Source organism: Saccoglossus kowalevskii, chromosome 15 (assembly GCF_978046115.1).
Source record: "Saccoglossus kowalevskii chromosome 15, keSacKowa6.1, whole genome shotgun sequence".
Taxonomy (NCBI): Eukaryota; Metazoa; Hemichordata; class Enteropneusta; family Harrimaniidae; genus Saccoglossus; species Saccoglossus kowalevskii.
Window position 1 is genome coordinate 31,222,774 of NC_140655.1, and position 19,375 is coordinate 31,242,148.

Here is a 19,375-nt window from a genome sequence, read left to right on the forward strand (position 1 = left end):
ACAACAAGTCTGTTACTTTGAGTTGAAAAGGACGACTACTTTATTACGTGGTCTAAACACTACTGACCCATGTCAGCCTTGACTCGAACATATCACAAGTTCGCATTCTGGCAGGCAATCTCAAGTTACATTAACGTGATAGGGTAAAACTATAATGACGAAATGCAAAATAAAGAATATGATAGTGATAAAAGACGTTTGAGTTATTATACACGACCATGTTGGCGCCAATGCCCAGGCAAGCGCCCATCTCCCACATTTGCTCAATTTTTATATTCGTAGTCACATTCGGCAAAGCGCCTACCCCTTCAAAATGCAAATAATTTAAAACTTGGTCTTGCGTAACAAATCATGGTAATATATTATCCAAGTTCTTAGAAACTGTTTAGGAGTTATTATGTACTCATTTCATGGACATTTCCCCTCATATAAATTTCCCTTCATTGAATGATGATCAAACTAGGTAAGAATACTACTGTACTCACTTGTACTTCCTTGTCCACTCCACTGTAATTGGTTGCCCGGCAACTGTTTCCACAGGGCCAGTTATTTCAACTGGTTCATCTTTTTCGTCAGTGAGAGACGCCTCCTGAAGAACACAAGCTGGAGATATTACATCACCCATTTTAGAATGCAGTGTCGTAGAGAAATCCCACAATACATAGTCATCGTCATCCACAGGAGGTACTTCGTATTCCTCTCCAACATACAAGTCATTGAATACAACCTGTTGCCATGGTGATACAGCTGCACTTCTGTTCGGAGTCTCTGTATCTTCATCTATTGGTGGGTTTGAATCAAAAGAATTGTCACCTTCATAAGTGTCCACACTTCCGGTCGAGTGATCCCGTTGGAATACTTGATACGAAGACCGCTTTCTCTCTGGGCCATGTTGTTTGGACCAGACTAATTTGATGACTCGAATCGTGCTCTTTGAAATACTGGCGATGTAGTCTCCACATACAGCCACTTCCAAGATGTTGAACCCAATGTTAATAACTAGCGCTTGTTCAAAATCACTGTACACGAAGCTGGATGATCCCAGTGTCTTACTACAATGGTAAAACAGATTTAAAGTGGTTCCCATGGCAACTATCAAATTTCCAGTTTTATTACAGCTTGCAATATGTTTTGATGATTCTTTCAATGGCAGTTCCACCACTTCAAGTATATTTGCAGTTGTTTCCGACCAACGAACACTCTGTCCAGCAACACGTGCCCTTGTAGGTTGTTGCGTCGTACATGTCTGCCAGTTGAAATACACTCTGACAAACGTCACAGGTTGATGTCTCGTCGTCTTCAATTCTAATGTGGCAATATAATTCCCTGAAAGAATGTTATTTGACTGAATAATTGATAGTAACAGAAATACTGTTTGATAACAGATAAATTTTATTGGAGTTATTAAACAGAGATAGTCACAGTAAAGTTGCATGTGAAAAAGCGTTGTTATAATATTAAAGGTTGTATTTGGACACCCAAATAAATAATTGTCAGTGTTGTAGATGTAATTACTTAAGACCATTTTTTTTTTTTACAAGGTTCTTCTAAATTTGGTTTCACAATTCTGTTGGATAAGATCTTTCATGAACTGTACATAAGCCATAACCCTTGCGATTCTCATAGAAATAAGTGTGAGGTTTTTGCAGATTACACAATGTGAGAATGCAACTGTCCATGCAAATGTCATCAAATTTCAAATAGTTAGTAATTTGCAGTACTTTATTGGCTGTCTCATTCACATAAGTAAGGGTTATGTGTAGATAGGATTGGCGTCAAACAATGGTATTTACTCTATTAGAAGCAGTACCTTATTGGCTGTCTCATTCATATAGACCAGGGTTATGTGTAGATGGGATTTGTGTATAACAATGGTATTTACTCTATTAGAAGCAGTACCTTATTGGCTATCTCATTCACACAGGCCGGGGTTATGTGTAGATGGGATTAGTGTCAAACAATGGTATTTACTCTATTAGAAGCAGTACCTTATTGGCAATCTCATTCACATAGGCCAGGGTTATGTGTAGATGGGATTTGTGTCAAACAATGGTACTTACTCTATTAGAAGCAGTACCTTATTGGCTGTCTCATTCACATAGGCCAGAGTTATGTGTAGATGGGATTTGTGTCAAACAATGGTACTTACTCTATTAGAAGCAGTACCTTATTGGCTGTCTCATTCACATAGACCAGAGTTATATGTAGATGGGATTTGCGTCAAACAATGGTATTTACTCTAAGGTACTGCACCTTATTGGCTATCTCATTCACATAGGCCAGGGTTATGTGTAGATGGGATTTGTGTCAAACAATGGTATTTACTCTATTAGAAGCAGTACCTTATTGGCTGTCTCATTCACATAGACCAGAGTTATATGTAGATGGGATTTGTGTCAAACAATGGTATTCACTCTATTAGAAGCAGTACCTTATTGGCTGTCTCATTCATATAGGCCAGGGTTATGTGTAGATGGGATTTGTGTATAACAATGGTATTTACTCTATTAGAAGCAGTACCTTATTGGCTGTCTCATTCACATAGGCCAGGGTTATGTGTAGATGGGATTTGTGTCAAACAATGGTATTTACTCTATTAGAAGCAGTACCTTATTGGCTGTCTCATTCACATAGACCAGAGTTATATGTAGATGGGATTTGCGTCAAACAATGGTATTTACTCTAAGGTACTGCACCTTATTGGCTATCTCATTCACATAGGCCAGGGTTATGTGTAGATGGGATTTGTGTCAAACAATGGTATTTACTCTATTAGAAGCAGTACCTTATTGGCTGTCTCATTCACATAGACCAGAGTTATATGTAGATGGGATTTGTGTCAAACAATGGTATTCACTCTATTAGAAGCAGTACCTTATTGGCTGTCTCATTCATATAGGCCAGGGTTATGTGTAGATGGGATTTGTGTATAACAATGGTATTTACTCTATTAGAAGCAGTACCTTATTGGCTGTCTCATTCACATAGGCCAGGGTTATGTGTAGATGGGATTTGTGTCAAACAATGGTATTTACTCTATTAGAAGCAGTACCTTATTGGCTATCTCATTCACATAGGCCAGGGTTATGTGTAGATGGGATTTGTGTCAAACAATGGTACTTACTCTATTAGAAGCAGTACCTTATTGGCTGTCTCATTCACATAGGCCAGAGTTAAGTGTAGATGGGATTTGTGTCAAACAATGGTATTTACTCTATTAGAAGCAGTACCTTATTGGCTGTCTCATTCACATAGGCCAGAGTTATGTGTAGATGGGATTTGTGTCAAACAATGGTATTTACTCTAAGGTACTGCACCTTATTGGCTGTCTCATTCACATAGGCCAGAGTTATGTGTAGATGGGATTAGAGTCAAACAATGGTATTCACTCTATTAGAAGCAGTACCTTATTGGCTGTCTCATTCACATAGGCCAGAGTTATGTGTAGATGGGATTTGTGTCAAACAATGGTACTTACTCTATTAGAAGCAGTACCTTATTGGCTGTCTCATTCACATAGACCAGAGTTATATGTAGATGGGATTTGCGTCAAACAATGGTATTTACTCTAAGGTACTGCACCTTATTGGCTATCTCATTCACATAGGCCAGGGTTATGTGTAGATGGGATTTGTGTCAAACAATGGTATTCACTCTATTAGAAGCAGTACCTTATTGGCTGTCTCATTCACATAGACCAGAGTTATATGTAGATGGGATTTGCGTCAAACAATGGTATTTACTCTAAGGTACTGCACCTTATTGGCTATCTCATTCACATAGGCCAGGGATATGTGTAGATGGGATTAGAGTCAAACAATGGTACTTACTCTATTAGAAGCAGTACCTTATTGGCTGTCTTATTCACATAGGCCAGGGTTATGTGTAGATGGGATTTGTGTCAAACAATGGTATTTACTCTAAGGTACTGCACCTTATTGGCTATCTCATTCACATAGGCCAGGGATATGTGTAGATGGGATTAGAGTCAAACAATGGTACTTACTCTATTAGAAGCAGCACCTTATTGGCTGTCTCATTCACATAGGCCAGGGTTATGTGTAGATGGGATTTGTGTCAAACAATGGTACTTACTCTATTAGAAGCAGCACCTTATTGGCTGTCTCATTCACATAGGCCAGGGATATGTGTAGATGGGATTTGTGTCAAACAATGGTACTTACTCTATTAGAAGCAGCACCTTATTGGCTATCTCATTCACACAGGCCAGGGTTATGTGTAGATGGGATTTGTGTCAAACAATGGTATTTACTCTATTAGAAGCAGCACCTTATTGGCTGTCTCATTCACATAGGCCAGGGTTATGTGTAGATGGGATTTGTGTCAAACAATGGTACTTACTCTATTAGAAGCAGCACCTTATTGGCTGTCTCATTCACATAGGCCAGGGTTATGTGTAGATGGGATTTGTGTCAAACAATGGTACTTACTCTATTAGAAGCAGCACCTTATTGGCTGTCTCATTCACATAAGCCAGGGATATGTGTAGATGGGATTTGTGTCAAACAATGGTACTTACTCTATTAGAAGCAGCACCTTATTGGCTATCTCATTCACACAGGCCAGAGTTATGTGTAGATGGGATTTGTGTCAAACAATGGTATTTACTCTAAGGTACTGCACCTTATTGGCTATCTCATTCACACAGGTCAGAGTTATGTGTAGATGGGATTAGAGTCAAACAATGGTACTTACTCTATTAGAAGCAGCACCTTATTGGCTGTCTCATTCACATAGGCCAGGGATATGTGTAGATGGGATTTGTGTCAAACAATGGTATTTACTCTATTAGAAGCAGTACCTTATTGGCTGTCTCATTCACACAGGCCAGGGTTATGTGTAGATGGGATTAGAGTCAAACAATGGTATTTACTCTAAGGTACTGCACCTTATTGGCTATCTCATTCACACAGGTCAGAGTTATGTGTAGATGGAATTTGTGTCAAAAGAAGGTTATTTTATGTTGCCATTGGACAATAGCTACATGATATTACATAATGAGAATGAGAATTTTAAGTTTCAGCTGAAAGTAAAGTCCAAGAACCATAGTTGATCGTTACAATAACATTGTCATGTAATTCATGGCCAATTTTCTCAAAAATGATGAGTAGAATTCAACCTTAACTGCATTTTTGTCAGAATTTTCAGAATAACGATGTACTTTTCATGATGTAGAATGTGAAATGTGCTGTAATGTGTTCACCACAAAATCAAATGCTGTAAATAATTTAAATTAAAAGGTTTTTCATGATTTCAGGATTTTATGTCATTCATGGAAATAAAATTTTCACAAAGACTCCCAAAATATAAAAAAATTTGCTATTCTGCCCTCTTTTATCAAGTTGTGCTAACATTACCAAGAAAGTCATTTTAATACTGCATGTGTTTCTAATAGAGTGAATACAATTTTTTGTGTGTTACAGTGATGTATTTTGAAAAGCTTGTCTTAATATTATTCAAAACTTTTTTTTATTTGAAAATTCTATAGAGCGTAATGTTGAACAAAAATTGTATTTTTTGACACTTTTTTAAAACCCAGCTTCCAATTTGAGATATAGCATAAAATCTCTATCATATGGTAAAAGTACTGTAATACTGTCAAAATGGCCACTATCTACTAAAATACAACCACCATTTTCTCAAAAATTATGCTGATGACCCCAAACTTTTTTCAAGTCAATATTGCCCGGAAAACAATATATTAAAAAATGGGTAAATTCAGGGTATTTGAATTCATGAGTAGGCTTCTACCTTAAGATAATTATTGGATAGACATAATACAAGTTGTTTTTCTATCAACTCCAAAATCATGAACCCAAATATCAAGACATGGGCATGAGTTCATGGTACACAGAGCTTCTAATATAGAAATTACAGAACTGGTATTTTGTGTATTTCAAAAATTACTTTCTCAATCACTTTGGAAAATTTGCACTATGCAGGATGGTATATAAACACACTGACCCAGAGTGACATGCTGTGGTAAATTAAGTAAGAAATGCCACACTACACTTCAGAGTTAAATTAAAGCCAATTCTTATTCTTGATTTATTTATAAATGTAAATCACTGAAGTGATGGAATTATGGGATATATTAAATAAATGACATCTTTGATATAAAAGGTCACTGCATCAACTGTGGCTCAATTGAGACTTGAACTTGAATTCAGCATTAAATAGATTAATGTTCTTTTTTAACAAAATAATTACTTTAATTTATATACAAAAGAATGAGTTTTCAGTATCTTAGAATGTCATCAAGTACCCAAATTGCCTGTTTGATTCTCTATTTAAAATTTAAAGATGGACAATATTACAAAATTATTTCTATTAAGTTCTATTAAGCTTATTATAAGACGCGCAGCAGATTCTTGTGTTGTTGCCTGTCTAGCCATTTTATCTCTCACTTACGATTATTTTACCCATGTATAAGACCAAACAAATTAAATTGTTTTGTTGCCCTCAGCGACCAAACGAGAAATATGAAATATCACGTCAGGTTTTTTGTTTGTTTTTGTTTTCAATAGGCCCAAAAACTCACTATTTTAAGCAGTAAAAAAGTGTTTCCTTAGTTTTCATGAGTTTAAAAAAAAAAAAAAAAAAATCCAACCGATCGACCCAATTTTTCAATTTTCCGACTTGAGGGCAACATAAGTTTTATTTTGTTTGTTTTTTTGGCCTAATTCGTCCAAGTACATTATCTACTTGGGTACGCTGTGTTTAATGCACACCCAATGTTGAATTCTAACCCAATGTTTTCAAATGAGTAACCTCTTAGAAGAAGTCACTTACCTTGCTCATTGTAGAGTAATTGCTGCACCAGGGCTATGGTGTTAAATCTGTGAGTTAGTTGGCAGTTCTTTTCTCCAATGGTATATATTTCAATATTGCATACATCAGTAGATACAAAGACAATATTGCCAGCACAGCACAAGGCAATGGGTTCTGATTGGGTACTAAACACTTGCTGTGATGTGAAATTATGGCACGAAAAAACACGTACCATGATGATGTTAGTCTGATGGCGCTACAAAATATCCCTGAAATTGAAAATAGTAAAATCATTTTGAGGTGGACCAAGTAAGGATTTGGGAGATGCGTTAGAATATGAGTAGATATTGCTTTTAAACTAGGATATCTTGGATCACATTAATGATAACTGAAACTTAACTGGGATCGTGCGACTATTTTATGAAATAATTGAAGGCAATAATAATGCACAAAATATGTACTAATTTAATATTTCAACTTCCAATTTGTTTTTCACCGTCTAGGAATAGTGATATGTGCATGAATACGCAACGATTTGCCTCGAACTATGACTAGGATCCATAGTTATCTCTTCTGTAATCTCCAGAACAAACTATATAAAAACATGCTATCTGTCTTCATACTCAACTATGCATAGTTGAAGCAGAGGGGTGTCACCTGCGCACACGCAGGAATTGATTCCCAAACAACATTATCAACGCATGTGCCGGTGACATCTCCCATGCTTTAAACCTAGTCAGTCACACTGAATTCTCCTTACCAAACAAGATTCCATCTACAAATATAAGTATTTGAAACCAGTTATTTAAAGCAAACCTCAATGCGGCATTAATTAATTTATAGTTGCGTATATTCTAAACTGTATTCGAAATAATATTGCAGTGGTTTAATTTTGTTTTAATTATAACTGTAGCTTGGATAGGCATTTGAAGTGCTTACAATTAAACACCATGGAGGCCATTCATGGAGGAAAATTAACAAGTCATTGAAAATGACACAGTCCCCATTAAATTAAGTTCTCTTTGTGCTCGTCATATTAAAGCGGAGGGGTTGTCGCGAGCGTGTCCTTGAAACTTGAGTTCCAAGTGGCGTATACAACAAAAATAAAAAAAATGCCTGCCAGTCGACCATCTTTGATCCAATTGCGAAATAAATCGTCATGAACATGTATACTAACATGTATAATCTATGCACCAAGTTTGAATGACAACTGACAAAGCATGTCCAAAATACAACATTTTCAAAAAAAACAAGATGGCTGCCAGTCTGCTATTTTGAATCAAATTGCTAAACCACTGCATGTGCATATGTCCCACATAAGGTACTAGGCACATGCAAAGAATGAACGGAATCGGTCCACAGGATTCTGAAATATGACTCATGGACAGATTGAGGGACGGACGGTCACACGAACGGACGGACAGACTCAGGAACTCACTGATGGTCGGGTACATGTATCCTAACATGTATGATCTATGTACTAAATTTGAATGAAAACTGACAAAGCATGTTCAAAATACGACATTTTCAAAAAAACAAGATGGTTGCCAATCGGTAATCTTTGATCCAATTCCGAAATAAATCGTCATGCACATGTATCCTAACATGTTTAATCTATGTACCAAGTTTGAATAAAAACTGACAAAGCATGTCCAAAATACAACATTTTCAAAAAACAAGATGGCTGCCAGTCAGCCATTTTGAATGGAATTGCTAAACCACTGCATGTGCGTATGTCCCACATAAAGTACTAGGAACATGCAAAGAATGAACAGAATCGGTCCAAGGGATTCTGAGATATGACTCCGGACAGACGCACAGACGCACGGACGAACGGACGGACGGACGGACGAAGACCGAATAAAAAGTCCCCGTTTTTGGACTTCGTTCAAACAGGGACTAATAACGAACGAACATATTTAACATCTGGGTACTTTTCAAAGCTATGACGTTTTAGTATCTGATCACATTCGTATACGGCATTAATAACGAATGAACATATTTAACATCCGGGTACTTTTCAAAGCTATGACGTTTTAGTATCTGATCAGATTCGTATACGCCATTGTACATAGCCATACATGTATATGTATAATGCGCTTTTTAGAACTTGGGTTAGAACTTGCGTTTGAACCACAGTATTCTGACAGTGGAAGCCCAATTGCGTTAAAGTACCGTACTTCATGGAAATCAATGACGCATTTTTTCTTCAAAAAGAAGTATTATTTTTCTGAGCCCGGCGTGGTGAACGAAATATCTAGTTTGGATAATTTTTCGTTGGCAAGATGATTACAATGTTTAACCCAAAAACAAAATCATCTTTTCTGAGGTGGTCCTTGATTATAAGCCAATCCCTTACTTTTCCCGATTTTACGTATTAATGCCTCAGGGCTTATGATCAGGGAAGTACAGTAGACTGTGAACTTAGCGAAGATTCAGATCAGTCCAGTGTGAGTGTTCGTTTTTTTTTTCAAATTACGCGGAAGTCTGTGAACATTCTGCTTGGTCTTACCGTGACAATTGTCCCATTGATTTGCCAGTGCAGCCCTGTGAATACATGGACAAAAAATTTTCCACCACCACCCTACTAACTCAAGATTGCATCCTCCAGCATCCAGACTTTAAAATAATTTGCACACATGGAGCAGTACTGGAAACAGCATTTAGTTGGACAGAAAAGGAAAACAAAATGCCTCTCGATCATTCACATATCCATAATGTTTGCATGTTAATACACTTGTAAATAACATTAACGTAAAAGTGGAAACTCCCTAGGCTGGACGTTAATTCATCAATCCAGCTAACTATGGATCCCTAAGTTGTTTATATATAATCAGATACTATTTCGTCAAATTAGGCTCTATTTAGTTCCCCTTTAATGTGAGAAAATCCAAATCATATTACCACAATTGTAAACATAGAGGGCGCTGTATTCAAATTTCCTGACATACTGTAAAACCATTTATTTTCACTGGCTTTTAATTTGACCATTTTGATGTTTTGAAGCTCACAAAATTGGCAGGGAAATAAAGAGTTTTGATGTTATTCTTCATGTTGAAGTGGATTTAAGTTAACAATTTTACTTATTTACAAAAATAGCAAAATTAAAAACCAATGAATAATTAATGCATTTACAGCAACAGTAAACACTGTCTTGTTACTTTATAAAGTAGTTCATTTTAACCTTTTCATCATCAGACTTTCTCAACAAAATTTGTCAACACTTTTTTCTTCAATATTTTTGGAAATGTACTCAAATTTTGGAGCTAGGAGACAAAATTTGAGTCAATTTTCAGTTTTTACTCAAAAAAATCTCCAAAAAGCGCAGACTGTAAACAGGATTAATTTGTGAATTTGTGATGAAAAGAGAAAACTAAAGGTAAAAAAGTACACCGGTCACTGTTAGCATAGTGGTTGTCGCATCAGACTCATGATCGGTAGACCCAAGTTCAAATCCTACCTTAGGCTGAACATCAAAAGGATCAACCCCTACCTTGGGTGAGTGTGCCACAGACTCAATGGGAAGGTCATTTTCACTGGCCGAAATTCATTCACTAACGAATGCGGCTTTGGGGGAACTTTGGTGTACGCAAGTGCTTGTGTTCGACCGGGCCTGGTTGACGCCAGGATAGCGCATTAAAATTGCCATTTGATAGAGAGATGGCCACACAGCCCTGTCATGTAGTCCCAAACAGGAAATGACTTCTGTGGCAAAATGCACTATGTGTCAGCACTAGCACTTGCAATTTGCACTTAAAAAAAAAATGTCAGGAGAGACAACAGTGACATTCATGTCCGGAACTGTCGCCTGGCACAAAAACATTTTTTAAAAAAAAAAAAAAAAAAGTAAAAAGGTTAAGCAACTAGTTGTCATAAACAATAAAGTGATAAAAACGTTCACTTTTTTTACTTGTGATGTCATGTTGTGTTTGATAAGGGTCATATTTGAAATATAAAAAATGCAATGTGTGTGTGTCATTAGGCCAAAGAAAAAAGGTTTTGCTTCTTGTTATTGTGTGTATCAGTTTGAAACCTGAGTCTCATGGGGCAATGTTTTGCTTTCTGTTTCAGAGCATGTTTTGTTGCTCCAAATCAACTTTTGATTGCATCTTTTCAAATGCCTTATTCAATAAGTGTAAAATTCTGAACTTATAGTTGTTGTTGTTGTAGTGAATAATCTTAATACAAAAAAATTAAAACCCAATCACCACATCATTTTTCAAATTTCCATTATTTGTTTGGCATTACCGTACACTGTTACAAATTTATATGTGCAAAAATTGTGGTACGTTAAACTGAACCAACATTTTTCAGCATACAGAATTTTTTGACTGAATATTATTGAAGTTCAAGTTCCATAATTTTGTCAAAAATTTTGAACAAAACTTGTACACAATGAAAAAATAATGTACCATTGGTAAAATGCACCAAATTTTTCAGACAGGAACATTATGGCAGTCAATGGGATCACAGGTATAATTAAAGGGTGGTGGTCATTGCACAGTGCGTGTTTGACTTTCTTGTAAACAAACAATGTATTTTACACATGTTTTATACATCGCTATGGGAATCTGTCGATATGCACAGATTTTAGCCCAAAACTAATCAGGTCTGAACATTATTCAAGAACATCTACATACCAAGTTTCATTGAAATCTAGTAATGGGTTCTTGAGATAACAGTGGAACAGACACACACATGGACACACACGGACACACATACATAGACGCACTAACCGCCAAGACTCTCATTGTGTGCTTTTGAACATGAGAGTCAGTAACCATTGGTGACTCGATTTCAATCGGGAAAGTTCTTGGATAATGTTTGATAAATTGATATGGGCAATAAGATTATTTTAACCAGTGAAGAATTGCCCTTTTTTTAATTAAAGATGAAAGAAAACTTCAAAAGTTTTTTTTTCAAGAAATAAATTATTAAATTTGTTCAATCCCCACTAGACATATATGCATACATGTAGCATATTTATTTGTATTTATTTATATTTTATTAAGGTTGTAAGTAATTACAAACTATTTATTAGATGATTTTCAAGAATTCCACCAGCCACTTAAAATACTCTAAGTGACGCCTACCCGGAAGTATAATCCCGGGCTTTGGTGAATAATAATATTGTAAATTAAAGCCGCAAGCGGCGTCACCGGGGCCCAAGCTGACAAGACTCTGTTTCATAATTAATGAGGTCACATGTTAGACAATAAGGTAGCTTGAATTATCAGTAACATGAGGTCGAAATGAAGTTGGTACCATGTATTTACCTGGTTTGGTTATCGAAATATGGTTTTCAGGATATATAATGAGCCATGTTCTTATGCACAATAATGATATTACATAATCATATATAGTCATTTCTAATGTCAGTTACAACTTTCATTCAATGTCTTCATAATGACACTAGTTACATGTCCTGCTCTGCGACAGTGTTTCAGATATGACTGCTATGCATATTAATGAGTTCACATGACCATATATGGTCATCTGTTTTTTTAATCAAATCTCTTGTTCACTGTTGTCATAATAACACAGGATTCATCTTCCTAACTGCAAAAGTGTTTAAGATATAACGATTACTCATATTATTGAGCTTACATGACCATGTATGGTTATTTGTTATTTTAATCAAATCTCTTGTTCACTGTTGTCATAATGACACAGGATTCATCTTCCTAACTGCAACAGTGTTTGAGATATAACGATTATGCATATTAATGAGCTCACATGACCATGTATGGTCATCTGTTATTTTAATCAAATCTTTTGTTCAATGTTGTCATAATAACACAGGATTCCACTTCCTAACTGCAACAGTGTTTGAGATATGACAGTTATGCATATTAATGAGCTCACATGACCATATATGGTCATTTGTTATTTTAATCGAATCTCTTGTTCAACGTTGTCATAATAACACAGGATTCATCATCCTAACTATAACAGTGCTTGAGTTATAACAATTATGCATATTAATGAGGTTAGAAGCCCCCACCCCATGGGTGCCCAGCCACGTGGCCTAGCAGTGTGCTATTGGGGCAAAATGATGCATCTGATGACACAAATGCACATACAAAATTTGAAAGAAATCAGACTAATACAAAACATGTAGTTGCATAATTTCTATTTTCACAAAATCCAAGATGGTGGCCAAACCACGTGCCCGATCAAAATAATATTATTTTTCTCAAATGGAGCTAAGGCCAGGCATGGTAAATATAAAAACATCTAGTAGATTGGTTGAATCACCTCTGAGAAACAAATGCCCAAACTTTTGGTCAATTTTGCTTAAAATCCAAGATGGCGGCCAAACCATGTGACTGATCTGAAATCTTTCTTAGGTTTCTGAAAGCGTTTGATATACAGATGCCATGAAGCAAAATTGAAAATAATCCCTCAAGTGTTGCCAGAGTAAAATACTATTTCCTGTTTAGAAGAAATCCAAAATGGTGGCCAAACCACTTGACCAATCGTAATAATTTTTTCAAACATAAATGGGATTCATATATAGAAGCTTAATACTACATATGATAGCATTCTGCTTGGTGGTTCTGAAGAAGAAGATTTTTTAGTGTTTTTTGCCGTTTTTAGGAAAAACAAAATGGCGGGAAAAGTCACATGACCGCTAAAGTTTTTATTGCTGATATCTATTACACATGAGTTGTACTATATACCATAAAAAAATCTAGACGCCTAGACCCTCAGAAAGTGGTCAAACAGCCACTTCCGGTTTTATTTCATTTCAACATGGCTGCCAAACTAATTGACCAATCGAAATTCTGAAAGCATGTTGCACCAGTTCACATTAGGGACTATCAGTAGAGAGCATTTTCAGACTATTCAGTTCAGCAGTTTTCTCAAACGGCTTGACGAAAGAAGTTGTGGAAGAAAGAAGAAGAAAGAAGAAAAAACCGAACAATAAGAATAGGGGCCTCGCCCTTTGGGCTTGGGCCCCTAATAAATCCGATTTTCAATCAAATGACACATTACATACCTACATCCTAGAGGAGAAACCAACCAACATACGATCACCGTTCCTACAATATACGCTGGTCACAGATTAGCATTTCTCACAACATCAATGTACTTCATTGATCAGCTGGCATATTCGGCATTGCTCGGCTAGTATCGGACACTTCCGGGCTTCAGTCGATGCAATCCGAGATTTTTACAATTCACTGGTTCACGTGACCTGAAAGTAGCAGCCATATTGGTTTTACCAAGCATCCTCTGAATCTTGTCAGACTCGGCAAAACAAAGTCCAGCCAGGTAAAAATGCCGTCTTTTATTAGCAAGCAACCCAAAAATCTGTTCGTCTCCGGGAGTATATAATATATTATGTCACTGTGTGTTCGCATTTTATGTGTGTTACCGTAAAGCCAGAAAAAGATCGGTGTTTTATCAGCTGACCCAAGCTGGCCTTTTCCGAGCAAAAACTACAGCTCGTTCAGTCGGTGTGGGATCTCGAATGGTGTCCAGCATGTTCGTAGAAAACGTGTCACCCACTGCACCATTTCATTCTCAAAAAACGCTCGCATCTTTGTTTGATCTGTTGAGAATCATACCTTCATATATTTCGTAAAGAGCTTCTCGGCATTTTATTTTTAAAAACGAGTAGATAGACAGGAAGGAAGGTGGTCGTCTGCCGAAGTGGCAAGTTTTCTTTCGCAGGCAATCACTGCCGACAGCGATTGCACAATATAATCTCCAAATACGAATTGTGTTTGTGTGTTCCTCAAATCTTTTAACCCACGGGTTAATTATTTATGCGAATTTGCGATTGCGACAAATATTTTGTGTTTATGGTAATTAGTCGAATTAATTTATCAACACTTTAATAGAATGTGCACAGCAAGTACGTAGAAAAACCAATAAAATATAATTTTATTCAAAGCTGTTGCTGTGAATTTGAATGTTAAAACTAGTACGAATTCTTCAATATTTTTTTAATTACTGAAACAGTTGATTATCTGGTGTCAAAAATTATCATTTGTTGTGTTTTTTATTTTGCTGTTTACGCATGGCTGTACAAAACTCTATGGTATAGGCTTTCTCTGTCAGTGCCAACATTTAGTTCCTGTATGAACTGTCGACAGAACAGCATGGATCTGATGATTGAGATGACACACAACTAGTATGAAAACAGTGCATGAACATTTTAGTGAAAATAAATAATAATTGTATTTAATTATTTTTAAATTTCAATATTTTATGTTTATTTTCTCTATTTGAATTGCCTGTTTGGTTAATAGCTTATAGTTTCTTGGTGTTTTGTGCTGTTGACTCATTTACAAATATATTTTTGAGCAATGGTCAGATATGCGTTTAACCTAACAAATGAGAAAAACAAATTTTTCATCATTAATAATTTTGTATTCTGGAGAGTACTGTATAATGAGCCAGTGGTTATTTTTATCATTGGTTCAACGATTGTAGACAGCTCATGTATTTGTTGTATGCATGGCATAAGATAAACCAATGATAAATAAGTCTGACATTCTTTTTCAGTCTTTTTTTTTAAATATGTTGAAATCAAAATATTTTATTGTAATTGTGTTCTATGATAACTGCCCTTAAAATAGCATATTTTTGCAAATGTTGCTAATTTTCCTAAAATACAGTTAAATGTTGGTGGCAAGAGTTCCTTTTGGTAACCCCCCACCCCCCATCCCTAATCCTAACTCTTAACACTCACTCCCAGTTACCCAATTCATTTGTATATGCCTCCTCTAAATAACTATAAATGTCCTTAGGGACGACGTCAAAAGATCGATGTCGGATAAAAAACTCAATTCCTTTAGTTTTTTTCCAAACCCCCCTACCCCCCACTGAAATTTAATTGATAAATATTGGTCATGGCGTCAGACTACATTCACCATTAAATACAAATTGATAATTGGACAGTAGTATTGCATAGCAGATGGCTGTCGGGTGGGTGTAAAAAGATTTTACAAATGCACCTTATTTGACGCACAAATTTACACTCGAACCAAACCATTTTTCTGTTTTTTCCCTTTTCGGTTATTTCTGTCCATGATTGGATAGAAAAAAAACGAACTACAAATACTCCAAAAGTTTTTTTGACTTCATTAAAAAATAAAATCATTTTTGTCGGATGGAAACTTTTTGAGGTCAAAACTCCCCACCCCCAAACTAAAGGAAATGAGTTTTTTATCCAACATCGATCTTTTGACGTCGTCCCTTAGGAGGGGTATGTACAATTGAATGGGGAGTGCTGGAGGGGTATGTACAATTGAATGGGGAGTGCTGGAGGGGTAGGGTTAGGAATGGGGGGTACAAAAGGAACTCTTTTCGTTATAGTATACCAGATCCATGCAAGGTTCTATGCAATGCAATTTAGTCCTTATAAATATGAAATCTAGAAATCGTATTACATGGCTGGTCAATTGTGACCCCTGAAAATATTAGAATCCCAGTTACCAAATACATGTTCCTTGGCTTGCTGTTAAAATCCTGGAGTCCAAGTTAGTCTACTGGTTGATGATTCTTTTTAGTTTACTGGTGATGCATTTCCTTTTTGCGCATTTTGACCTTTCATAGTCAAACTCTTTATACATACACAATTTAATATTATATTTGTGGCATAAAGTCATTGCTGTAATATTCATACATCTAATTTGTGACTGTATAGGGACTTGTAATCTGACAAAACAATTTGAGCTTAGGGTTCATTATAAACCCAACATGAGCTTTTAACAATTTTGGAAAGACAGAACAATCATTTGCACAGGAAAGCCTTTGATGTCACTTATATTTTGTGTCACAACAGGAAGTTGTGCATGTAAAAAGTGGGTTGCATCATAATTAAGGGATGAAAACTTGCAGTCACTTGACAGATTATCCATATCAATTTTTTACTCCCATCACTATCTGAAAAACTTGGCTGCCATGAAGTCAACACCTGGTTGATTTCAATAATCAGTTTCCTACCTTGAAATGTAGAAAAGAATAAAAATTCTAAGGGCATTGGTGAAATACATTATTCTCAAGCACTTAATTCAGGAATTCTCCAGATTGTTATGGGTTGTTTTTAGTCGAAAATGGTGGAAAAACAATACGGTAATATGCTGTACTTGTAAATGAGTTATGGGTACCAGTGGCAAAACATAATTCATCTTCAATCATTGGCTGAAGTCATAGGCACTACATATGAATTTTATGTCTGCTGTTTAGCCGAAAGGAACTACCGTAGTTTAGTTCTTTTAAAGTGTATTTCTACATACAAGTGTGGTATTTTGACTTGTGATTTGACTTAACCAATTCTACCCAGGGAAGTCTCTTAGCTGAGAATTTCAACTTGGTTAGGTTATGAGTATTTAATGTTTTTTTCCCATTTACTGAAAAAAATTATTTTTCATCTCTAGAATATTGATGATTTATTAATTTCAGGCAAATACAATTTTCACTGACTCACAATTTGTCTGTCTTCAAATTAGAGTGGTTCACTTTATGTGCTCCTACAGGTGTTTCTGTATGCATGCTTGCATGCATTGTGATTTACATGTAAAGAATTAGTATTCAATGTCATATATTAGTTGTAACTCAGGAATGGGTCAATGAAAAAAAGAAGCAAGTCTACAATTATTATTCAGGTACTGTTAGCTTTTTCAGGTAGTGATTCTCGATGAAAGTGTAGTGTACTCTCCTCGTCTTGATCTATTTGGAACCTCATATTTTATCAAAGTGACGCCCTCTCTTAATATTGGTGGTATGAGATGCACAATTTGTGGTTATGCTCTTTAGCATGATGTTTTTAGGATCACCATGTATTATTGATAAAATTGATTTTAACATGTTCCAGTGCCTGCAGGGTTCATAATGTTAATTTGAGATTTCCATTATACTTGCAAGATAATAATAGTAGTAATCTTTGCTTATATTCTTCTTTAACTATACATACAGTATGTGTTCCTAATAATTGTGTTTAGTCATTTTGTACATTTCATACACATTATTACATAAATATTTTTTTTATGTCAATAAGTCGGTGTATCTATGGTCAAAATAACTCATTTTAATAATCAATGTGATTTGGGGGGTGTATGTGTGCTTCTTTGGAGATGAGCTTCTAAATATTTGTGGTAAATATTCGATATATATATATACAATACATGTATATGTTGAATGATAATGACATTTGCATATGTAAGGTAACATGTTTATTCTAGTTTTACTAGGATTTTCTCATTGTCATAAATGATGATATAAATCCAGTATGTTTGGGTTGATTTATACATGTACATTGGCAGAATATAAATGTGCTGACTCTTGATGAGCTTTTGGTCTTAGAGAAAATTAAAAAATTATGTGATGACAATTTCGTTTATTTTTTTTGTATTGAGATTACCACAACAAGTGGATATTTAACATTTATTGAATACCAGTAATGCTTTCAAATACATGTATTATATTTGGACCAACAAAACATTCTACTGTACATGTATGTGATGCACTTTATCGGTAAACAATTACAGAATAAATGCGAGGTGCACGTTTCAAACCGATTTGTGTTATGACGAGAAGTAAAACCTGTTTGTTTTTTGGCTTCACCATTAAATTTTGGAAATACTCTCACTTTTTGCTTATCAATACTTGCACTATACTATAAAAATATTCATTCTATATTTTGTTTATTTTCAGTTTTACTTTTTCATCATGTCAGAAACAATGACGTTTGGTCCAGAATGGTTACGTGCTTTGTCCAGCGGCACAAGTGTGGCATCACCTCCTCCCTCACCCGGCCTTCCGCAATATAAACTAGCCGAATTTCGATACGGTAGAGAAGAAATGTTAGCTTTATTTCGGAAGAGTACTCATTTCCCACTGGAATTGGACGATTTTCCATACATAGGTAGTAAAGATTGTTTACTACCATTAGCTTTAATATCAATTACAGATGATGAACAGGTATGTACTTTTTTGTTTGTTTGTTTTCTAAGATTGGAAAAAAAAAATTGAAAAGGCTGTTTCACTTTGAGTCAAAAAATGATCATTTAGCATGTTCACATCTGATTTTGTGTCCCATCATAGCGGTGTAGTTATGTCAATATAAAAGAAAATTAGGTGTAAACATGTTGCCTCTGTGTAAAGTGGTTTAACAATGAAAGAGTTTAAACCCCAGTGGAAAGAGGGGTATCAACTGCATCACCATGGTGTGACACTTATGTTGGCATAAAAACAGATGCGAGTATAAAACAGGAACTTATGTTTTGACATTTGTGTGTGTGTGTCTGTGCGTGCCTGGACCAATCTCATTCAAACTTAACACATACATCATACAGAATATTATACATGTGCACATCAATTTGTTTCATGGTCTGATTTAAGGTAGCGAGAAGGTTTTGTGACGTTTTTAAATAAAACATTCTCTGTCTGTTGTCTCGTTCAGAACAATAATTTAGGTTATATATATCAAAAGACTAAGTATAGAGGTGCAAGTTCGCACAAACTGGACAGACATCAGTGTTCTCCACAATCCAAATTAGCTGGTGTGCGGCCTAATTAGCATAAATTTGCATATTAATTTGCATATCGTTTACATACAGCATTCTCG

At 35.6% G+C, this 19,375-nt stretch overlaps 2 protein-coding genes across 3 annotated transcripts in view; one reads left to right on the plus strand and one right to left on the minus strand.

Annotated features, from left to right (window-relative positions):
* The window catches only part of LOC102807741 (BLOC-2 complex member HPS3-like), a 64,043-nt gene extending 50,132 nt beyond the window's left edge, over nucleotides 1-13,911 (minus strand). Inside the window, exons 1-3 of the mRNA XM_085508393.1 lie at nucleotides 13,796-13,911; nucleotides 6,814-7,061; nucleotides 486-1,326 (exon numbers count right to left, since the gene is read on the minus strand). Coding sequence (XP_085364519.1) covers nucleotides 486-1,326; nucleotides 6,814-7,027 — 1,055 coding nt within the window. The 5' untranslated portion in view covers nucleotides 7,028-7,061; nucleotides 13,796-13,911. The remainder of the gene's footprint in view (nucleotides 1-485; nucleotides 1,327-6,813; nucleotides 7,062-13,795) is intronic.
* A 55-nt stretch (nucleotides 13,912-13,966) lies between these two features.
* The window catches only part of LOC100376891 (GRB10-interacting GYF protein 2-like), a 50,864-nt gene continuing 45,455 nt past the window's right edge, over nucleotides 13,967-19,375 (plus strand). For both annotated transcript variants that reach the window (XM_085490711.1, XM_085490712.1), the window contains exons 1-2: nucleotides 13,967-14,070; nucleotides 18,463-18,729. In XM_085490711.1, coding sequence (XP_085346837.1) covers nucleotides 18,478-18,729 — 252 coding nt within the window. In that variant the 5' untranslated portion in view covers nucleotides 13,967-14,070; nucleotides 18,463-18,477. The remainder of the gene's footprint in view (nucleotides 14,071-18,462; nucleotides 18,730-19,375) is intronic.